The sequence below is a fragment of the Haliotis cracherodii genome, unplaced genomic scaffold (assembly GCF_022045235.1).
Source record: "Haliotis cracherodii isolate W230 unplaced genomic scaffold, xgHalCrac1.p SCAF_4, whole genome shotgun sequence".
Lineage (NCBI taxonomy): Eukaryota > Metazoa > Mollusca > Gastropoda > Lepetellida > Haliotidae > Haliotis > Haliotis cracherodii.
In genome coordinates this window covers 12,347,320-12,367,874 of record NW_027266297.1, presented here as the reverse complement: position 1 = coordinate 12,367,874, position 20,555 = coordinate 12,347,320, and the positions used below count along the sequence as shown (strand labels likewise).

Genomic DNA, 20,555 nt, shown 5'->3' with positions numbered 1-20,555 from the left:
ATTGTGTTAAACTATCATGTAGTTGTCCCATTTTCAATCACAACGTTGATAGTACCTAATTTCATACTTGTTAATCCGACATAATCATATGCAACCAACAATGTCGGTTTAATGGGACTTGACTGTACTGTGTCTGAGTGGGGCACCCATGTTAAACTCTGACCTATCTCAGTGGGCTATAGCTAGCACTGTAAAACTAACATAAGTCCAGGTTAGTAAAGCAGCCTCATATGAACGTCGCTATGTGAATTAAATACTCTTGAACGCTATGTTAAATCCCATTCCACCTCACCTTATGATGAATATCGCATTAATATTGGGGACTCCTGCTTTCAGCTCACCAGGTGGCATTCTACTTCTACATCAATGGTCAACACATCTCCCACACCCTCTACACAGCAAGTGCCCTGGACGGCGATGACTGGCACACAGTCGGCATCGAGCGCGACCCCTACAACATGCGACTGACCCTGGATGGGAAGAGACAGCTCGTGGAGCTGCCAGACGCTCTTCAGCAACAGGAGACTCTGTTTAATGGGATGCTCATGGTTGGCGGAATACCAGAAAGGTGGGTGTTATTGTCATGGAAACAGTTACATTTCACTATTGAAATGTTTTGTGTTTGTTTTTCTCTGGATGCTAAATAGCATGTAGTGTCATGAATAAAATGGATTATATTTCATATGTGTCTGATTGATAGAGGCTCACAATGCAGTGTTGCATTCCTAATCAGTTCTAAGCTTCAAAGGTCTCTCAGCCAAAACTGTAGGGATATCCACTAGTGCTGGGACAATGCATCGGTGGATAGTGATTTATTTACTTCTCGATTCAAGTATTAAACACAGTGGCACATTAAGTCAAAAGATATTGATTCATACCTTAGATGTTTTCTGTAATATTTGTTACACCAGACACTAATTCGTAGTGAAAAATGGTAGTGAAACGTAAACATTTTCATCCATTGCACCATACATGACACAGCCAACTATAAATCGTCAGTGTGCCAGGTATTTTGCAATCCTGTGTATGAAAAAAAAGATGGCTAAGGCACCACAGATAAGAGCACATGCAAGTATCATGATACGTATTGTATTGTGAACAAGGTATCGTGATATGTATCGGATCGCACAGTTGGTGTATCGTCCCTGCCATAATATCCACCTATACACCTCGGAAACTGTGGGTCTATGTCTTACATGCCAGCATATGCATGTGATGAGTGAGTGTTCCATATAAACAAAAGCTCATGACAGGACATTTTGTGTGAGCCTGTGATGACAGAGCATTTTGTGTAAGCACATGATGGCAGATCATTTTGTGTGAGCCTGTGATGGCAGAGCATTTTGTGTGAGCATGTGATGGCAGAGCATTTTGTGTGAGCATGTGATGGCAGAGCATTTTGTGTGAGCATGTGATGGCAGAACATTTTGTGTGAGCACGTGATAGAGCATATTGTGTAAGCATGTGATAGCAGAGCATTTTGTGTAAACACTTGATGGCAGAGCATTTTGTGTAAGCACGTAATGGCAGAACATTTTGTGTTAGTACATGATGGCAGAGCATTTTAAGGACAGACAGCTTGCTTTTATGTTTCAGAAGTTTTTGGTTTCATGCATATTACAATGATTTCCTTGTGTTGTATTCAGGCTTGCTGAGAAGACAGGGGAGAGAACTCCTGGTTTTACTGGCTGTATTCGAGGTTTTCTGTATAATGGAAAGTTCCAAAACTTAGAGAAAGCTATTGATGCAAGGTAAGCTCTCAAATACATCGTCTCTTAGCAATAGTAAAATAACTAATAAAATTAGTACTTGAAAGTTATTATGACTTAAAGGGATAAAACTTTATTAAAAAATGTATGTTAATAGGCAATAGTCCTATCAGTCATGTATATTTTGTATGCATTTGCAGTATGGGTGGCGTGTATAAAGGGTGTGTGTCATCCTGCTGGCCAAACCCATGTGATAACGGAGGGACGTGTGTCGAGTCCTGGGACTCCTACCAGTGCAAGTGCAAAGAAAAGTGGTCCCATCACGGCCTCAAGTGTGAAGTCGGTAGGTGCAACAGTAGCCACAGAGAGACATCAACAGGACAATGTGATATTGAGGGCTGATCCATTCTGCCCAGTAATGATCTTCAATGCAAGGACTTCATTTTTTTTTTTTTTTCTGGTGGGTGGGGGGTGGGGAGAGAGATAGAATTACACACTCAAAACATATTCATTGGATGTCCATGACAAAAGGGTAGGTCCCTTAAAAAAATTATCATCTCTTCCTTGAAGAGAAACAGCCAGCCAGACTGTTCCAAACTGAATCAAAGTTTTTCTGAAAAATGTTAATCAGACGCAGTATGTAATGAATGGGATATCCATGTTGAATACAATGTTTATCAAATTTTGGACAGGAACCTTGTCAAGAACATATATGTTCATGTATGTTTGGTAAAACAGTTCCCAGTCAGACATTTTGTACCCCTCTCAAGAAATTCAATGGGTAAGGTAAGTTAATAGCGGATTGGGTACTCAGGCTGTAAATTTGTCCCACTCTTATTAAGGATCATAATTTTTCTTCCTTTCCTTTCACCTTTAGTGCTGAGGGGCGTTGTGCCAAAGACCTGGGTTCGAATCCCCACATGGGTACAATGTGTGAAGTCCATTTGTAGTGTTCCCCGCCGTGATATTGCTGGAATATTGCTAAATGTGGCATCACACCATACTCACTCACTCTTAAATGGTGATTAAAGACTATGAAACATACTGATCACTTATGTGTTTTCACAGACATCAACCGTGACTCAGTGACCTTTAGCGGACATGCAGCAGACGACTCCTTCCTCTTCTACAACATGACCTCCCACCCGGAGATCCTGATGGACACCATCATCCTGAGTTTCCGGACATTCCAAACCGACGCCCTGCTCCTGTACGCCCACGACCACCTCAATAACTTTGTGCAGCTCAAGTTGACGGACGGGAACACCATCACCATCACCTTCAACTCCTACAAGAACATCATCAGCGACTCCATCACACTGAAAAATGGTAGGATCGTACTTCATCCCTGTGATGTGCTTGCTGTCTAGATGTCTTTAAAAGTCCTTGAATTTTTTTAATTCTTTAAAATGCCTGGAAATGAGATAATGTACCTCTAATATACGCCTTAAATATATCTAAGCAGTCCCTTTTTCAAGTAAATTGCCTAAAAATTATTATATCTTTTCACAGTTTTCAACATTTGAAATATTATGTAATGTTGAAAGTAAACGATTTGTACATAATCTATTTATTGTCAGTAACCTTTTTATCCCCCTGGTTTGGAAAACAGGGAAAAAGCAATCAGCATGTCCGTCGGTCTGTCCTCCGTCCGCTTTCCGTTTCTGGAGCAGAACTTCTAAACCATTAAATATTTCTAGATGAAACTAAGACCCCTAATAAGACCCCCCTATTTCTAATTTTGAGAGCGCCCTGGGCGCTTATTATGTCGAATACGGTATATATTTTATGAATGATGTCTACCTTTGAACATTCAAATTTAAATGGCATGATGAGGATTGCTATTACTTTGTCATGTGTGACATGATTACATTGGCCAACTAACTTCATGTGGTACTGGAATATGGGTCAGGGGAGTCTTGAAAAGGCCATGAATTTTGTGACTGAAATTCAGTACACACCCTGATATACAAAGAGGAAAGCAACATATTTATAGCTGATGGAAACCTGACATTGTTTTTCCAGAGATGTTGAATGACGGCCAGTGGCAACAAGTGATAGCAGAACATTTCTACAACTTCACCCGGCTACATGTACACAGCGAGACCAAGGTCATCCGGGTGGAACGCTACAGACTCGACAAATATGCACGTCTGCCATTTGACAGAACAGAGAAAGGTTTGTGACACCAGTGCCGTAGCCAGCCGGGGGGCAGGGGTGGGGCAGTTGCTCCCCTAGATTTTGTTTGGAAAACAGTTTTATTTGAATCTAATTGGGGACAAGTGATACTTTGCCCCCCTCCCAAAAAAAGTTAACTACGGCCTTGGACACACAACAGAGACCACAAGATCAAATTGGAAAAGTAAATTTTTAAAATTTACATATTTAAACTTATGTCTAATGATTTTGATGTTGTCATGATGGATGAAATGTTTAAGTTGTATTTGTTTCTTGTAATAAATGGTGACTGGTTGATGTTGTGGCATTACATCAATGATACTTGTATGAATAGTACTTGGATGATACATAAATGATGTGCTCTCAACTTTTGATGAGGTTATTTAGATACGTCATTCTATTTAAATATAAACTTGACATGAAAATCATTTTTGTGTATCATTGAAAGATAAAAAATATCCCTTCCAAAACTTGAGTGGTATACATGGATGATGTACACAATATTTCTTTGAATGACGATGATGATGGTGATAATACTTCCATGGTACTGAGAGAATACTAGTGTAAGCATATACAGAACATCCAATCCATGGTTGGACTTTACTGTCAGACTCGTGTTGGTCCGGGATAGAATAGGTCTTCAGCAACCCATACTTGCAGTAAAAGGCGACTATGCTTATTGTGAAAGGCGACTACCGGTAATGGGATTGGTTGGTCAGGCTCACTGACTTGGTTGATGCATGTCATTGTATCCCAATGTCAATCACTGGATTGTCACTGGATTGTCTGGTCCAGACTTGATTATTTACAGACCGCTGTCATGTGACTGGAATATTGCTGAGTGCTGCATTAAACAACAAACAAACAAAAACTTTACTCTCATGGATGTGTCACTGTTGGTTTATTCAAGATATCTCGATTTTCAGAGGATGTTTTAATGAGCCGCCCAATGGTTGAACCTGCTCCCTTTGTCAACCTGTACGTGGGCGGTGTCATGGACGGCGTGACCTTCATCCCGTCCATCAAGGGATGCATCAGGGGACTCAAGATTGCTGACACCATCATCAACTTGGGAGCGAAAGCTCGCGAGAGGGGAAATTCTTCTGGTACGTCGAGACTTCATACAAAAACAACATCATCCATTTCAAAACATTGACATCTGTGGAGAAACATTGACAATTTTGGAAGTTTGATCAATGTTTATGTTTTAACATTCAGTGCCATTCAGAGAAATATTTTACTATTTTATTTACTTGTTTGAAAATGAAGGTCCAGCTGTGGATATGGCTTTGTCGTCTTTCCATCTGTCCATTTATTAACTTGTTCTCTGAAATCCTGAGGATGTCGAGCATCTTAATCACACTGAAATTTGTTCATGGCATCGAAATAGAAATTACATTAATGTGAGATTCAGATTTGCTCATACAAGTAAATCAAAAAACATATTTCTGAGGTATCTATTCATTTGATTGAATTTATGGCTGTATTTTGATTCCATTTATTTTTTTGGTCGCTTTATGTGTTTGTTACAGTAGTTGTTTGTTTGTTTGTGTCAGCTCTGTATCCTGAGTGTGAAGCTGGTTGTTATGAGAAGACCTGTTTCGAGGGCTATTGTGACGAGCACTGGAAAGACGCAGAGTTTAACTGTGACTGCAGTGAGACTCAGTACACAGGAACACACTGCGAGCTGGGTGAGTGTCTCCTCTCTCAACAATAATGTGCACCAATAGATTCCTCGATATTCCTACACTCCAGAGTTTCTAGGACTGCAGTCCTGCATCATGTACATGTTAAAATTATGGTGTCTCCATAGGCAAGTGACTTTCAATTTGTTGTAAACAAATGCCTCGTTTCACACAGCAGTGAATGGGTACCTGGTATGAGGAGATGGTTATGTGAATGTTAACCTTCTAACGCCTCACATGCTGCTTAAGTTGTATACTCCCCAGGGAGCTGAGAAAGAAAATCGAGCGCTCACTGATCCAGTGACCAGAGTGATAATAAGATTTATTATGGTCTAAGCGCACTTGAAAAAATATAAATTGGAAAGTGCAGTATATACATTCATAATACAGTACAATATAAGGCTTCCGGGGTAGAATAGGTCTTCAGCAACCCATGCTTGCCGTAAAAGGTGACTATGCTTGTCGTAAAAGGCGACTAACGGGATCGTGTGGTCAGGCTCGCTGACTTGATTGTTGCATGTCATCGATCCCAATTGCGTGGATCGATGCTCATGATATCAATCCCTGGATTGTCTGGTCCAGACTCGATTATTTACAGACCGCCATCATATAGCTTGAATATTGCTGAGTGCAGCGTTAAACCAACAACAACAACAACAATATAAGGCAATGCAATGCAATTCCAGTGCAGGGTAGGTTTTACATTCCTCTTTGCTTGTCAACTAATATAGGCTGCCCACAATGAGAGGGCAACCCTGGGTTGACCAACTGTCTGGTGCAGCCTGGTTGAATTGCTGTTGCCATGCTGTTAACATTGGGTGGCCATGTATTGATACAAACCGATACAAGTGTGTGGTGAAAATGTAAAATTGTATTCACATAGATTGATAGGATACTAGTTTCTGTATTTATACTCAAGAGCAGAGGTCTCTAACCAATGTCTTATCAATTGACTAATATGTGTAGAATGTGTGTGTTTGTTGGGATATTCATTTCCTTTGATTATGGAAGTGTTTCTTATTATTTCAAATGTCAAGTTTTTAGGTGTGGCACAAAGTGTATTGTTGTAGCCCTAATCCTATGACTATAGGTACCGCCTTTGTGGTGTATTGCATTGAGCATCCACCCAGACAGAGGAAGGTTGGTGGATCAATCCCCAAAGGGATGTTAAAAGATTGTACTTGGTTCTCCAGCTGGCGTAAACATTAAGGGGATAAAACAAAGACTGGTCAGCTTGGATTCTGTGGAGTCTAAGAGGTACACTGTGTCTGAGCGAGGTATCCATGTTAAACTGTGGCATGGTATCTCAGTGGGCTTGCACTAGTACAAGCAGCCACTCACACACACACACACATGGATGCTATATAAGTAAAATAATTTTGAATGTGACGTTAAACCCTATTTCACCTCACACTACTGACCATCCTAATACTCCTGCTTAGATACATAAAATAATACTCTCTGCAAGGTTTATGGCACATATGTTAAGATATACAAAGCATGAGACACTGTTTTACTGTGAAACTTGCGTTTAATAAGCAAATAAATCTCCGTACCCAACTGTGCAGCCCTTGAGGTGCATATATTGATGGGGAATGGATGGAGCAGGGTGTCATCCAACAGATGACATCTATAACTTGTCTCCTGCTGAGAGGGTATTAGGTCAGTTGGACAGGGTGTCCAAGATGGGATCAAAAGGTCCCTGGTTTGAATCCCATCCCTTTAAGTTTGTAAGAATATGGCATACTTTTGTTTTTGAATGGACTTATTTCTGGCAGGAAGGGATGTGGTTTCAGTGATAAGCAGTGCTTTAATTCTTCTGAACTTGCACATGATTTTCAGAGCCCTGTGCAGGAGTTGCAGGAAACACTGTCGTGCAGTACGGATTTACATTAGAGGAAGCCAATCAACATACTCGCCAGGAGCAAGTGTCCTTGACCTTCAAGACAATGGCAAGAAGGAAAAGTGATGCTCATCAGCAGGCGCTGGGCATGATCTTTGTGCAGAGCTCCGAGTAAGATATAGCTGTGTCATCTTAACGTTTCTTACCTAGGTAACAGAATGTGACGTCATCCCACAGATGACATCGTTTCCGTATCAGCAAGCTGACAACGGGGTTAACCTCTTTGTCATTTGGACAAGGTGTCCAACCTCAGTTCTGAATGGCAGGAACTCCTTCGAAGGACTAGGAAATTTTATGCCCGCTACATTGACACCCTACGTGGGGCTGAGCATGTTCATATCAAATTTGAGCAAAATAAGTCTCAGTGCCCTCATGTGAATATGTAGCAGGGTGTGGATGAATCCCATGGATGAATCCCATAACTTGAAGTTTGACAGAATTTGACCATTGCCACACTTTGTTTTTGAAACATGCTTGAACATATGTGGCTGGTCTGGCAGTGGAGATTGTTTATGGAAGAAGTACATTTATGTCACAAGTATGAAGGTTCGTAGTATAGTGAATTCACTCTCAAGAGATTTTATAGAGTTTTCTTATCACAATTTATTTCTGTTCCAGGACGAAGGATTACGTTTTGGTGTGGTACGAACCAGGCTCCTCACGAAGAGGATCCATCGTCATAGAAACCAACCAGGCAGTTGGAGTGTGTACGTATAAATACCCTGCAATATTCAACACCTGTGCGTTTAAATATTCGTTAAGGATTTTGACATGGAAGTAAGTGAAAAGCTGCTAGGACAAGTAAAATGAGAATTGGATGCAACTCTGGTTGTCTGGTAGCCTTTTCATAGCTTACCACTGAATTTACTCTTTCTAAAGAATCGAAAAGCTTCATGAAGCACATGCACGGGTTTAAGTTCTCTCCATCACAAAAACAACATTTTGGAATATTTGGTAGCTTACTTATCTAACAGCAGTAAAATGTGAAACTAGGCAACTGTGAGTGAGGTTTTACGCCGCATTTCAGCAATATTGCAGCAATATCATGACAGGGGACACCAGAAATGGGTTTCACACATTGTACCCATGTCAGGAATCGAACCCGGGTCTTCGGTGTGACGAGCGAACGCTTTAACCACTTGGCTACCCGACCGCCGCAGGAGTATTAATGACAATGGACATTCTATCACCGACTTGAAACAGGGCTGTTGAAAATCATTGTCAAAGAATCTGTAATATATATATAAAGAACACCCACAATTGGTAGGCTCAGTGTTGCAATACCCACAGCAATGACAGATTAACTATAGTCGTACCAAAAGAATCAGGTGTTCTTTTACTTCTTTTTATAACTAAAATGGATAGAATTATCATAAAAATACCTGTATGTTATCAGACATCTACGGGGCACTGTGACTGGATAGCACCCCAATGTCCCTAATGACGGGCTGCTCTCTGTTATATTGATATATGACGTCATTGGCGTCATGTTTGTTGTATGATGTTCTATGACGATGTTGTTTGTACGTCAGTGAACTCCATTGTGAGGTTTCTAATGCAGACACTAAACTTATGCTACCGTTTGTACCGTTCATTTTGGGATAAGATACAACTTCTATTGATTTTGAGCTATAATAATACTAACTATTAATTGATTTTTCAGGGCATTATCATTTGCAGAAGTCCTTGGTGTGTTCAACTACCCTCCTTCGTCGGGCAGTCAATGGCAGACCTCAAGCTTCTGCAAATGATAATTCTCTGAAAAATAATGTTACCCTTATATGAGTAGTATTTATCCAACAAAAACGTGGAATATTATTTTATGACAGTTCACTTACTGTTTAGGGCAAAGATGAATGTGAGTGGTACAACATTCTTGAAGCTATGCCGTATATGCATCGTCAGATCGCTGCACAGTCTGACAGACTGGGATGAACATCCAATGATGAATTTTGACCTTGTATTCAGATCGGATGAAGGTGTCGGGAAACTTTGCTAATGGCGAACCCCACAGGATGACCTACAAACGAAGTGGTCCCGAAACGGTTTTGACCGTAAGTATAAAACAAATCTTGTTGTCCTGTTACAGGTATTCCTTGGGAGAATGTTTGTTTATTGATTTTTTTCTTGAAATAATAAAATGCTTCCCACTTTGATTCCATCTTAAAGTTAAAACCTTAACGCATGGTAAAACAATAAATACTTGGTTTGACTAAATTGTTTTAATCATGATTTTTATTTGGTTGCATGATCTTGGAGAATAGATATACAAGTATATATGGTGATGATTTCTGAAGAGATATATATTATTAGAAAATCATAGTTGTAGGATAGAGATGATGTATCGATAACCTTCTATCCTATATCATAGCTCGGTATCCATCATATATGCTTGTCAGGACACCCCATCTTCCTGCATGAATCATGATCAATATCCGTTTCATATTCATTCCCATTTTTAGTTTCGCTGTCGGGGAAAAAATCCCTCTGACGGCCATGCTTGATTGAAGTCTATTTGAAATTTTTAATGCTTCAGTAAAATGAAAGTGAAAGTGTTTTCTTTTGATCAATGTTGGGCTTGTTTGTGAAGTTAAGTATGTATGTTTTCCAGCTTCTGTAACAGTTTTGCTCCAAATGCAAATTTTCAGTAGTAAGGAAATTGTGTTGAAAACAATTTTAAAAAAAGTTGTATATTTTAACACTGCACAAATTGATAACTTAATGGTCCAAATTTCTTGCTGTTTACTCGGTTTACTTTTTTGTGTGTTTGATGAACACCCAAGTCAAACACTCAGTGGTGTTTGATCAAAATATCGAAATAAATACTGGGGACAGTTTATTGAAGTGTGTGATGTATTTGGTGTGGCAGATTGAAAATGCTTCACACTGGCAAGAATTTCAAAGAATGTCCATACTTACATTTTAGAATATTTAAGAACCAACATCATTCATTTTCATTCATAAACATCAACACGTTTCCCACCTCTGGTCAAAACCCTTGTACTAAATATTGCTCTTGTTTATACACCCAAATCTGCTCGTTCCTCGTTTGAAAACCCAGAACCTCTCTCTCATTTAAACTCCCAAATCCACTCTCTCCTCGTTTGTACACCCATATAGAATTCCCCTTAATAGACTGCTGGAATATTTCCCCCGTATCTTACCAACATGTTACCCAGTATTTTTAACTTTGCTTTGCTAACACAACAGGTGACACCTCTAGACAAATATGGAATTGAAATAGTAAGTACTGATGAGTTATGTCATATATTCATATTGCTATTTGTGCCGACACTGCTGTCAACAAGGGGTCCACGTTTGCTTGTTCATGAATGCAATATGGTCGCTTCTCGGAGGTGGGTTCTTTATGGGCTGACGAACCCACAATGTTTTCAAAGATGACACATCTGCTTGTTCATTTTTATCTATCCCGAAATGTTGCCCCACTTCTAATCTTAACTCCGTACAATCCTGCTTTTTTATCTTACCTTCAGCTGTTTTAAGCAGTTACTGAAATCTGTTGGAGGAAAATAATATTATTGGCTTTTTTCATTATTTGTTGCTAAATTTTAAGATTAAATTAAAAAGAAATCTAGGATCTGAATTGATTTATCATTTATTATGTCATCATTTACCACAAATTCAAAAATATTTCCTCTATTATTTCAAGGAAAATGAATCATCAGTTCAAGATGATTTGAAAGTCAGATTTTTAAATTTCACCTCGCCAAAGGACGAGTTCATGTGGGGTTGATAGTTTTGTGCCTTGTGGGTTTTTTTTAGGGTTATGAGCAAAAGTGTTAACTATGAGTCAATGTATGCAGTGCACAATGTAGCTGTGTGTGTACACGCCCCTTCGTCCCTCACTGATGTCTTTACCCAATATTCTTGCTGTCTTCGCTTACCTCCCCTGCACAACACACTCTCCCTGCTGCCACGGTCAGAGATGTCTAGTGCTGCTCTCTGTCACAGATACTTGTGAATGTTCAAATGAATAATCAAATAAATAGTCAGGACCAGTGATAAGATTCCACAAACTGGAAAGGTTAGATGTTGAATTAAATGTTTCTCCGACAAGTAAGAAATTGTGCTCACCTAAACCTAAGTTTGAGTGAGTTTATGTTGTGTGTTTTGTGACCATCCATCCACTTGTAATCGTTATCATTTTCATCATCATCTCTGAAAAGCCCTGTAAAAATTAAACGTATGATCCCAGCAATGATGTCACTTCAGAATTTTTGTCTGACTTTAAAATGGCCACCATGGCAGCCATCTTGACAATTATATCCTTTTGGTGCATTACATTTTTGCCTGTGTCGTTGTATTGAAGTAAGTTCTTTGATGTGGCATGTTTTGATTTGTTACCCTGCTATGGCCCATCAGTAACAAATATCCATGTTGTTTGGTTCTTTTGACTCTCCTGTTATCTTCTTGAGATTTTGTGTTGGAAACATTTTATAAAAAATTCAGATGAGCTTGAGAGCCTTGTGGTTGTACTCCTTTTCAAAATTGCGCAAAATGTCGAAATATTTTTATAGCTACTGATCTATCTGGTATAATATGTAAATTCAGCAACTGCCTATGTCGCAAAAATTACTAAATATACCCCTTCTCCAGTTAATATATTTCGGAAATATAACTAAGCAGATACTAAAATTCATTGAAGAATTTGAAAGCCTTTTTTTTTGGTACCCTTATGACAAAAAAGGTGGAACAGTCTTTAAGTGGTATGCTGATGCCTGAGAAAAACCTTTTGTGGTCTAATTAACTATATCTAAACCCAAAGTGTCAGACAGAACAACAGCACACATACTTTTCCTGTTGTTGTTTGAACAACATTTTAGCTTTTGATAAAAAACAAGCCTGTGTCCAGTTATATCTGATTCAATAATTCATTCTGATATGTAAAACTTATCTACGATGGCAGTTAAGAAACAATGGTTGCACCAATCTGTAATAATCTGTAGAGTAAGATATTCTTTAATGAGTAATCATCACAAACTATTGAGCAACATGCATCCCCAGCTACTCATCCTAGTGATCATGTAGACAGTAGTTTAGTTAAAGTGCTTCAGCCTTATCATGAGTATTAACACCTCTGACAGTGTTCTGGTGCTTTCTATCTTATATCAATGGGACAAAATTGAAATTTTTGCGTAAATATTTTGCATGTTTGTAATAGGTCTTTATTGCTTTGTAATACGGGGCAGTCAGACTCCTGAAGGGGAAATAATTCCATGTTGTATTAATATTCAAAAGTTGGTTTATATATGGCAGAAAACAGGTACTGTTATGTATATACAAAGTCAAGTTAATTTTGTTGAAACCTTATGTTCGAAATTAACTCATTTGCAGCACATTGATTATAAAGAAAGCATTGAGACACTGTGTAATCCATGAACACTTGTGATAGGGCATAGTACTTTGAATTGCTGTGCCATCTTGTAGGAGGTTGAATCTTATTGGGCAATAATGCATCTCTGCTGCAGATCTGACTGGCTGAGCTTCTTTACTAATAACCAGTGTATGAGATGTAGGCATACAAGGGATCAAATACCCCTTCACCCTGAAGATGTTTCCATGGTGATTGTGGGCCCTGTTCCTGTGACAGTCTGTGGTTGCTCTATAGGATGGTGTGGGTGACACCCAACGTCCTGGATTGTTCATGCTGGCAACTTGGGATCCATCTTGGTTTTTACAAGCTGCTGTGAGGTAGCTGTAATATTGCTGACTCCAGCTTAAAATAACTCATACACACTGATCATCACGCTGTGTCCCACTATAAGCTGGGAGTTTGGTAGCCCAGTGGGTAAGTGTTCGCTCATGTTGAAGTCATGGGTTTGATTCCCAGTACAATGTGTTAAGTTAAGCCCATGGAATCCCCTACTTGATATGGCGGAACACTGCTAAAACGGAGCAAAAACTACTCACTCACGCTACCAGCTTATGTTAGAATCTCATGTGGGGAATACTTTCGGGATCTGGTGGCGTAGTGGTGCATTCATCATAGCAATTTTTAGTGGTTAGGCTTTGTGTATGTAGATTTGGTGGAGGTTTTTCTGTAGACAGATTTGTTGGCTGTTTGGGTCAGAGTCCCATCATAGTGTCAGTACCCAGGTCCTGTGCACTGAACCAATGAAACCTACTGGCTCTGTAGCTGTGACGATAGGGCCGTAGTCACAGTTCAACACAGTTGAGTATCCTCCTAAATCAGTTTACAAAAGCGTTTTTTGACATTATGTAGATAAGCCATTTCTGCAAATAATGTGGTAAATTAACATTATTCTGCGCATTCACACGAACATCTGTGGCTAAAATGACAAAGTTCAGTGGTAAATACTTTACTAAAATCAACCATTTCCCCCTCGAGTATTTATGCAAACTCATTTTTTTTCTATAAGATCTCTTGCATTTAGACATTTCAAGATATAAAAGTTTCCAAATAGATGTGTATAATGTATTATATTCATTTATGTTTAGAGTAAACTTACTTAACATTATTTATGTGGTCCCCTTACCACAAGAGCATTTAAAAGTGAGAATGATATATTTCAATTTTTTTTTTTTTTGTAGGATTCATATTTTGTATGTTGGAATCACATGTTAAATTTTCTGAAAATCTTTCTGCTATTGGAAATGCAGAATTTGTCTGGGACTGACATATTGTCTATGTTGAAACATAGGACTTATAGATTGCTGAGATTGTTTGTAGAAGCAAGTGCGCTACAGAGCCCGTATGTCTCAAGAAATAAAATGTTATCTATGCAACTGGGCACATGACAATGATGCTGGGACTGACTTCAAACATGGACAATTCTTTTGTAGCGGTGGCTGGTGAAATAGGATGGTTTTGGTTTTATGTTTGTTTATTTTCATTATTAATTTTTTAGAGTTGGTGGAGTTATGAGGTATTTTGTATTTTCATCTTACAAATACATTTATGAATAATATTTGAGATAAGGCAATTCATACATATTATTAAAAAACGCCAAAAAACAGAATCTGTTTTTACAATATTTTCTTCTTAAATCTTTCTTTATTGTTCTGTAAGTTCATTTCACTAATACGTTTTCTGAGTGTTTAAGTTTTAGCCACTCTCAGAATAATGAAAAGTGCAATCAAGGCATTAAATGGTACTTTTTATTTCAGATTGATGGCGAGAGAAATGCTAAGTTTGATTTCCCAGACTTCAATTTGGATAAAATCGACACAATTTACATAGGAGGAGTAGTCGACGCTGGAGACCTGTCACCTGTCAGTAACAGACTTGTCAATTTCACCGGCACCATCTCAAGTAAGAGATTCCACATGACCAATATCCATGGCGCCTTGTCATGTACACTTGGGTCCAAGCCCAGTAGTGTAGTGTATCGGACTGTCTTCGAGCGTTAGACCACCCCCTATATTGGCTGGTTGAGTGAAACGGGTCGCCTCGTGGTTGACAGCTGCAATGATTATTAGGATCAGTCTTGCATGGATGCTACTTTGGTGGCGCCACCTGGAGGAATGACCCTTCAGTCATCATTGTATTTTTCTTCGATTATTTTAATTTAAGAAATAAAAGATGAGTGGGAGTTGTTTATCATACCATTAAACATATATAGGGAGAATATACCATGAGGGGTGCAGCATATTCTTACAGTCCTCATGTCGATTGTCTGTATCTTTTCTAATACTGATTGTCATATCTCTCCCTCTAGCTATCATTTGGCCACTGCATTTATCTGCATAGCACAGCTACATCTATGGGGAACAATGTATTAGACACTTCCCTAAAAAAATTAATGTAGAGCGCATATTCAAATCTCCAGAAATGACATCATGATAGAACAATGTTTGATCGTGAAATAAACCATGCTTCGCTCTTCATTGTTAAAGGCGACTAACGGGATCGGGTGGTCAGGCTCGCTGACCTGGTTGAATCATGTCATCGATCCCAATTGCGTGGATCGATGCTCATGATATTAATTACTGGATTGTCTGGTCCAGACTCGATTATTTACAGACTGCCGTCATATAGCTGGAATATTGCTGAGTGCGGCGTTAAACAACAAACCAACCAACCAACTTTGCAAATTGTCCTGTAGCTATCTTTTTTGTGTGTATAGAACTCATTTTGACTCTTTGCAAGTGTTGTTATTCCATGCAAGTGTTATTATACTCCATGCTTTTTGCAACTTATGGCAGGGGATTCCGGGTTAGAATTGGTCCACAGCAACCTACACTTGTCGTAAGAGGTGATCAAATAGACTAGGATGGTAACATAGTTGATAGCATGTCATGGTACCCCATAATAGTTGCTTATAATATCGATCACTTGATTGTTTGGTGCAGACTGTATTATTTACAGGCCACAATCATACGGCTGGGATATTGCTGAGTGCGGCATTAAACAAAAATGTTTATGTATTTTCCTATTCTCATTGGTAAAAGAAACCAAGCCTGATTGTCCCTTGTTGCAGATGTGGTGTTCAAGCCAAGGTTTGATGGAGCTGAGAAGGTGGTTCCCCTGAAGGCAATGCTGAACCCCAAGGACGGGGGCGTGACGGTGCTGGGGGACCCAGTACAGCAGTGCTCCATGTCCCGCCTCTCCCAGGTCTACGTCACCCCCACCCCAGCCATCACTCAGGCTACCGTTAAGCCATATGAGGTACTGTTGCAGCAAGAGCAATCACCCTGCATTAGTCTTGAGGGGAATCACATTTACACATGTTGGCTTTTCCATGGCAACTTACAAAATCAGAGGTCAGGCTTGGTGACTTAGTTGATAGCATGTGTCAACCTACCCCGACAGCATGGCTCATTGCTCATAATATCAATCACTGGGTTGTCTGGTCCAGACTTGATTATTTACAGGCAACTGTCATATAGCTGGAATATTGCTGAGTGTGGCATTAAACAACAAAGGTACACACGCGCACCATCACTAAAGCTACAGTCAAGCCATATGAGGTACTGTTATTGCAGGAACAGTTACCCTGGATCAGTCTTGAGGGAAACCCATTTATGTATACTACTCCACCTTTGATAGGGATAATCAGATATACTGAAATGTACACTTGACATGTGAGAATCAGTTTTGTGTATCATGGAAAGATAAACAAATATGAGAAGTTGTTATCGACACAAAGTAAAGTAAATTAGGTCCCCTGAACACCATCAGGGTGTTTGGGTAGCCTAGTGGTTTAAGCGTTCGCTCGTCACATTGTAGACCCAGGTTTGATTCCCCATGTGAGTACAATGTGTGAAGACCATTTCTAGTGTCCCCCATCGTGGTATTGATGGAAAAATGCTAAAAGCGGCGTAAAACCATACTCTCTCACTCCTGAACCCCATTATTACCACCCCTTAGGGAACCACCCCAGTACCCCATGCTTGTCACAAGAGCTGACTTAGTGAAGAAGGTGGCTGTATTAATGTGTGATGTTTCATGCTGTCTTACCTGGTTGTCTGGGCCAAATGGAATTTTGTGCAGGCTGCCATGATTGCTGTATCATTGCTGACTGAAATTAAGCAACAGTCCCCCTCCTGTGACCTCCTGACAGAACCAGACCGTGTTAACTGTTTGTGACATGTTGCAGACCCTCACTATGCCACCATGGGATGTTGGGAGAGCAAGCATGGACATTATCGGCAGGCGCCCTGGCGTCACTACAAAGCCAGTGACAACTACAACAACATCTCCACCCCTCACCAACCTCACTGCGCCAGTCATACAGGGGGGCATGGCAGACGATCTCACAGTTGGTAAGATGTCTACAAGGAGTTGTCCAAACTGATTTTCAAGGAGATTTTAGATCGTCAATACTCCATGCTAAAAGTTTTAAACAGCTTATGACATGACAAGGTTTAGAACAACCTGTGCCCAAAGCAATCTTTGTACTACAACTGTTTCACATATGTTAAAGTATTGGAGTTACGATCTTCTAAATGCTAAGATTGTAGAACATGCCCTTGACCAGTACCTCATGAAGTAGATAGATTTAGTTTTTTTAAGTATTGTCAAAAGAACCTGCAAATATATTTTGTGTTAGATGTTTCCTGTTTTTCATGATACAAAATTCAGTCAGAATTTATGATACCAACATTCATCAAAACATTATGTGTTGAACATGTGATAAAGAATTTCACTAAAATTATTGACCATGCTCTGTTCTTAGCTGTTGCAGTGTCCATCATCGCGGCCCTCCTCATCGTCGCAGTCATCATCGCCTTCCTGCTGTGCCGCCAAAGGAAGCGGCAGGAGTACGACATCAAGAAGGAGCATGATTTTGAGATGAAACAACCCCTGAATCACAACCACTTCACTCCAAGTCCCGTCCCTGCAGACCATCTGGCCAAACTGGACGAGTTCAGTATGGTGTCGGCCACGCTCGGGCCAAGACGTATGTAGCTGCTTTGTGGAAATCTTTACCGTATTGTTAGACTTAGAGAAAATGTTCTATTTGTACAATGAACCCATATTAACAAATAAACAATTCATGGGTATGGAGTTATCTCCCCTTGAATATATTTAAACATTCCCAGTGGTAAACCCATGATTGTTTGTTTGAATCCCGGTTCACCGCAATTATGTTTCTATGATTGACCGCACGATACCAGTGCTCATGGGTTTCACTTAAGAGGTAAACGTCTGAGACCTGCATCCCTTCAGGCTTTCCTCCCACATTAGGCAGACACTCCATGATATTACTCGAATACCCATCTCACTCACTCACTCACTCACTCACTCTTCTCTCATTCCAGCTGCTAAACGTGTACCACCTCCAGAAGTTCCCAACCGGTTCAGCCAGGGTAGTTTTGTAAGTATGGCAGTGCATCATGTTCCCCATCGCTAACTTCTGTTTGTTAAGAAGGTTCAACTAACTGTTTTCCTGTTCTGAAAGACATCTTACGATTCCGTTTGTCCCTAATATTCCCAACTGTTGGCATGTTGCTTGAAGTTGATTCTGACTTTTATCAATACCTGTTAAAAATATTTACGTCTTCCTCTGTGGACTGAGTTCGATTCCATATCCTTTGACTCATGGGTTCGTGAGAAAGAAATATCTGTTCTGACATAATGAATGTCAGCTTTACCTGATTGCAAATTTGAAGGATCCTCCGAATTGTGGGTGGTATAAGTTTGGGGTCATGAGTTGATTGTGGTACTGGCAATCTGCTTGCCACAAGTTGAGCATAGTACTGGCAATCTGCTTGTCACAAGTTGATCGTGGTACTGGCAATCTACTTGTCATGACTTGATTGTGGTACTGGCAATCTGCTTGTCATGAGTTGATCGTGGTACTGGTAATCTGCTTGTCATCAGTTGATTGTGGTACTGGCAATCTGCTTGTCATGAGTTGATCGTGGTACTGGCAATCTGCTTGTCATCAGTTGATCGTGGTGCTGGCAATCTGCTTGTCGTCAGTTAATCGTGGTACTGGCAATCTGCTTGTCATGTGTTGATTGTGGTACTGGTAATCTGCTTGTCATCAGTTGATCGTGGTACTGGCAATCTGCTTGTCACAAGATGAGCATGGTACTGGCAATCTGCTTGTCACAAGTTGATCGTGGTACTGGCAATCTGCTTGCCACAAGTTAAGCATAGTACTGGCAATCTGCTTGCCAGAGTTAGTTGAGGGCTGCCGATCTGCCTGTCCCCTGCGTTTCCCTCTCCCCTCCTTGCATGTCTTTATGTAATCCCCATCCTCTTTCTCAGCCTCTTATGGACGAGGAATTTCCCAACGTCATCTACAACCGCAAGAAGAAACGTCCGGCATCTTCCATCTCCGAGGTCCTGGAGGAGATGGAGAGGAGACAAAAGGCTAAAGGTATACCAGTGGTGTGGTGGTGGAGGTCTGAATGTCACACACCGCCTGCATACTGTCAATCTGTGACACTTGTATCCAGTCTAGTATTCTCTCAACATGGTAGATCTTTCGTGAATGTTATCAATACTCCACTTTGATATCAAATAATTTATTTCGCTCGTATAGTTTTTAGAATATTAGGTTTCTGCATATCCTTCACTGATTGTTTTTCTCAAAGAAAAATATCTGATGAATGTATCTCCTCTTTAGTTAGTATGTAGTGAGATAAACTGTTCAAGCAGCATTAAACTCAACTAACTCACTCACTCACTCACTCATCTTTTGTTTTACTCTGTATGTAACCATGGTAACCTCATCACTTAATGATTTAGAACCTAATTCACCAGTTTTAAGTTCACGCATGTTCCTTGTCATGGTGCATCTTGGGAAAGGATCATTGTTCACGACAATTCGTAACCTGCATCAACACTCAGGAATTTGTCTGCAGTTACTCCCACCATGCTTGTTCTGAGATGAGATTGGACCGATTCAGCCACTGGTTGTCTGTAATATCATGCACATTCAATTCAACGGTACTGCTCACCATGCATTGTGTGTGACGTACTGGCTGTCAGTCATGGTTTGTGATCCTACACTAAAGTAGCCCGGTTTGCTGTGCAGAGTTGTGCCCCTTAGGCCTGCTAGAAATTATGATCGTAGGTTCAAATTCCAGATTTGTCCTGATTCACCAAAGTGGTAAATATCTAAGACCTGCATCATTTCAATTGGAATTTAAACTGAGATTGCGACTCGTCATTTTAGTTGATTGTAGTATATTTGATTTTGCTGAACCTTTAATATTCAAATGGTAAGTATGAGAAACAACAGAAGCAAACACCCAGAGCCAAAGTAATCTTACTGAAGTCCAGGTAAATTCTGCCTAACTCAGGGCCAAATATTTGTATCTAGGTATGCACGGGTGGCCCAGTTGTCTTGGGCACTGCAATTAGCTGTACAGAGTTGTGTCCCTTTGGCATGCAGGAAACTGCATCACTTCAGGCTTTCCACCCATATTTGGCTGATATACTGTGATATCACTGGAATACTGTTCAAACAGTGTTAAATCCAACTCACTCTCTCACCCAAGTACTTGACAATATCCTGAGAGAGTTTAAACGACACCATGTCCTCTGATTGTGGATTCAAATCCTAGATTTGTCCTGATGATTGATTTCAGTTTTGAAATAGTTTCAAGCCCAACCCACCAGTAAAACCAGATGAGACATAT

The 20,555-nt window shown here is 40.0% G+C and overlaps 1 protein-coding gene across 8 annotated transcripts in view; it reads left to right on the top strand.

Moving 5' to 3' along the window:
- Positions 1-20,555, top strand: part of LOC139478946 (axotactin-like) — a 194,956-nt gene that overhangs the window by 163,013 nt on the left and 11,388 nt on the right. For 5 of the 8 annotated variants that reach the window (XM_071261662.1, XM_071261656.1, XM_071261658.1 and 2 more), the window contains exons 16-32: positions 337-568; positions 1,647-1,751; positions 1,910-2,052; positions 2,778-3,038; positions 3,735-3,887; positions 4,814-4,993; positions 5,444-5,578; positions 7,415-7,586; positions 8,094-8,182; positions 9,444-9,529; positions 10,686-10,718; positions 14,625-14,769; positions 15,938-16,125; positions 17,057-17,222; positions 17,636-17,860; positions 18,222-18,277; positions 19,177-19,288. In XM_071261662.1, the coding sequence (XP_071117763.1) occupies positions 337-568; positions 1,647-1,751; positions 1,910-2,052; positions 2,778-3,038; positions 3,735-3,887; positions 4,814-4,993; positions 5,444-5,578; positions 7,415-7,586; positions 8,094-8,182; positions 9,444-9,529; positions 10,686-10,718; positions 14,625-14,769; positions 15,938-16,125; positions 17,057-17,222; positions 17,636-17,860; positions 18,222-18,277; positions 19,177-19,288 (2,481 nt within the window). The remainder of the gene's footprint in view (positions 1-336; positions 569-1,646; positions 1,752-1,909; positions 2,053-2,777; positions 3,039-3,734; positions 3,888-4,813; positions 4,994-5,443; positions 5,579-7,414; positions 7,587-8,093; positions 8,183-9,443; positions 9,530-10,685; positions 10,719-14,624; positions 14,770-15,937; positions 16,126-17,056; positions 17,223-17,635; positions 17,861-18,221; positions 18,278-19,176; positions 19,289-20,555) is intronic. The other 3 variants (XM_071261663.1, XM_071261664.1, XM_071261660.1) reach the window with 2 other exon arrangements.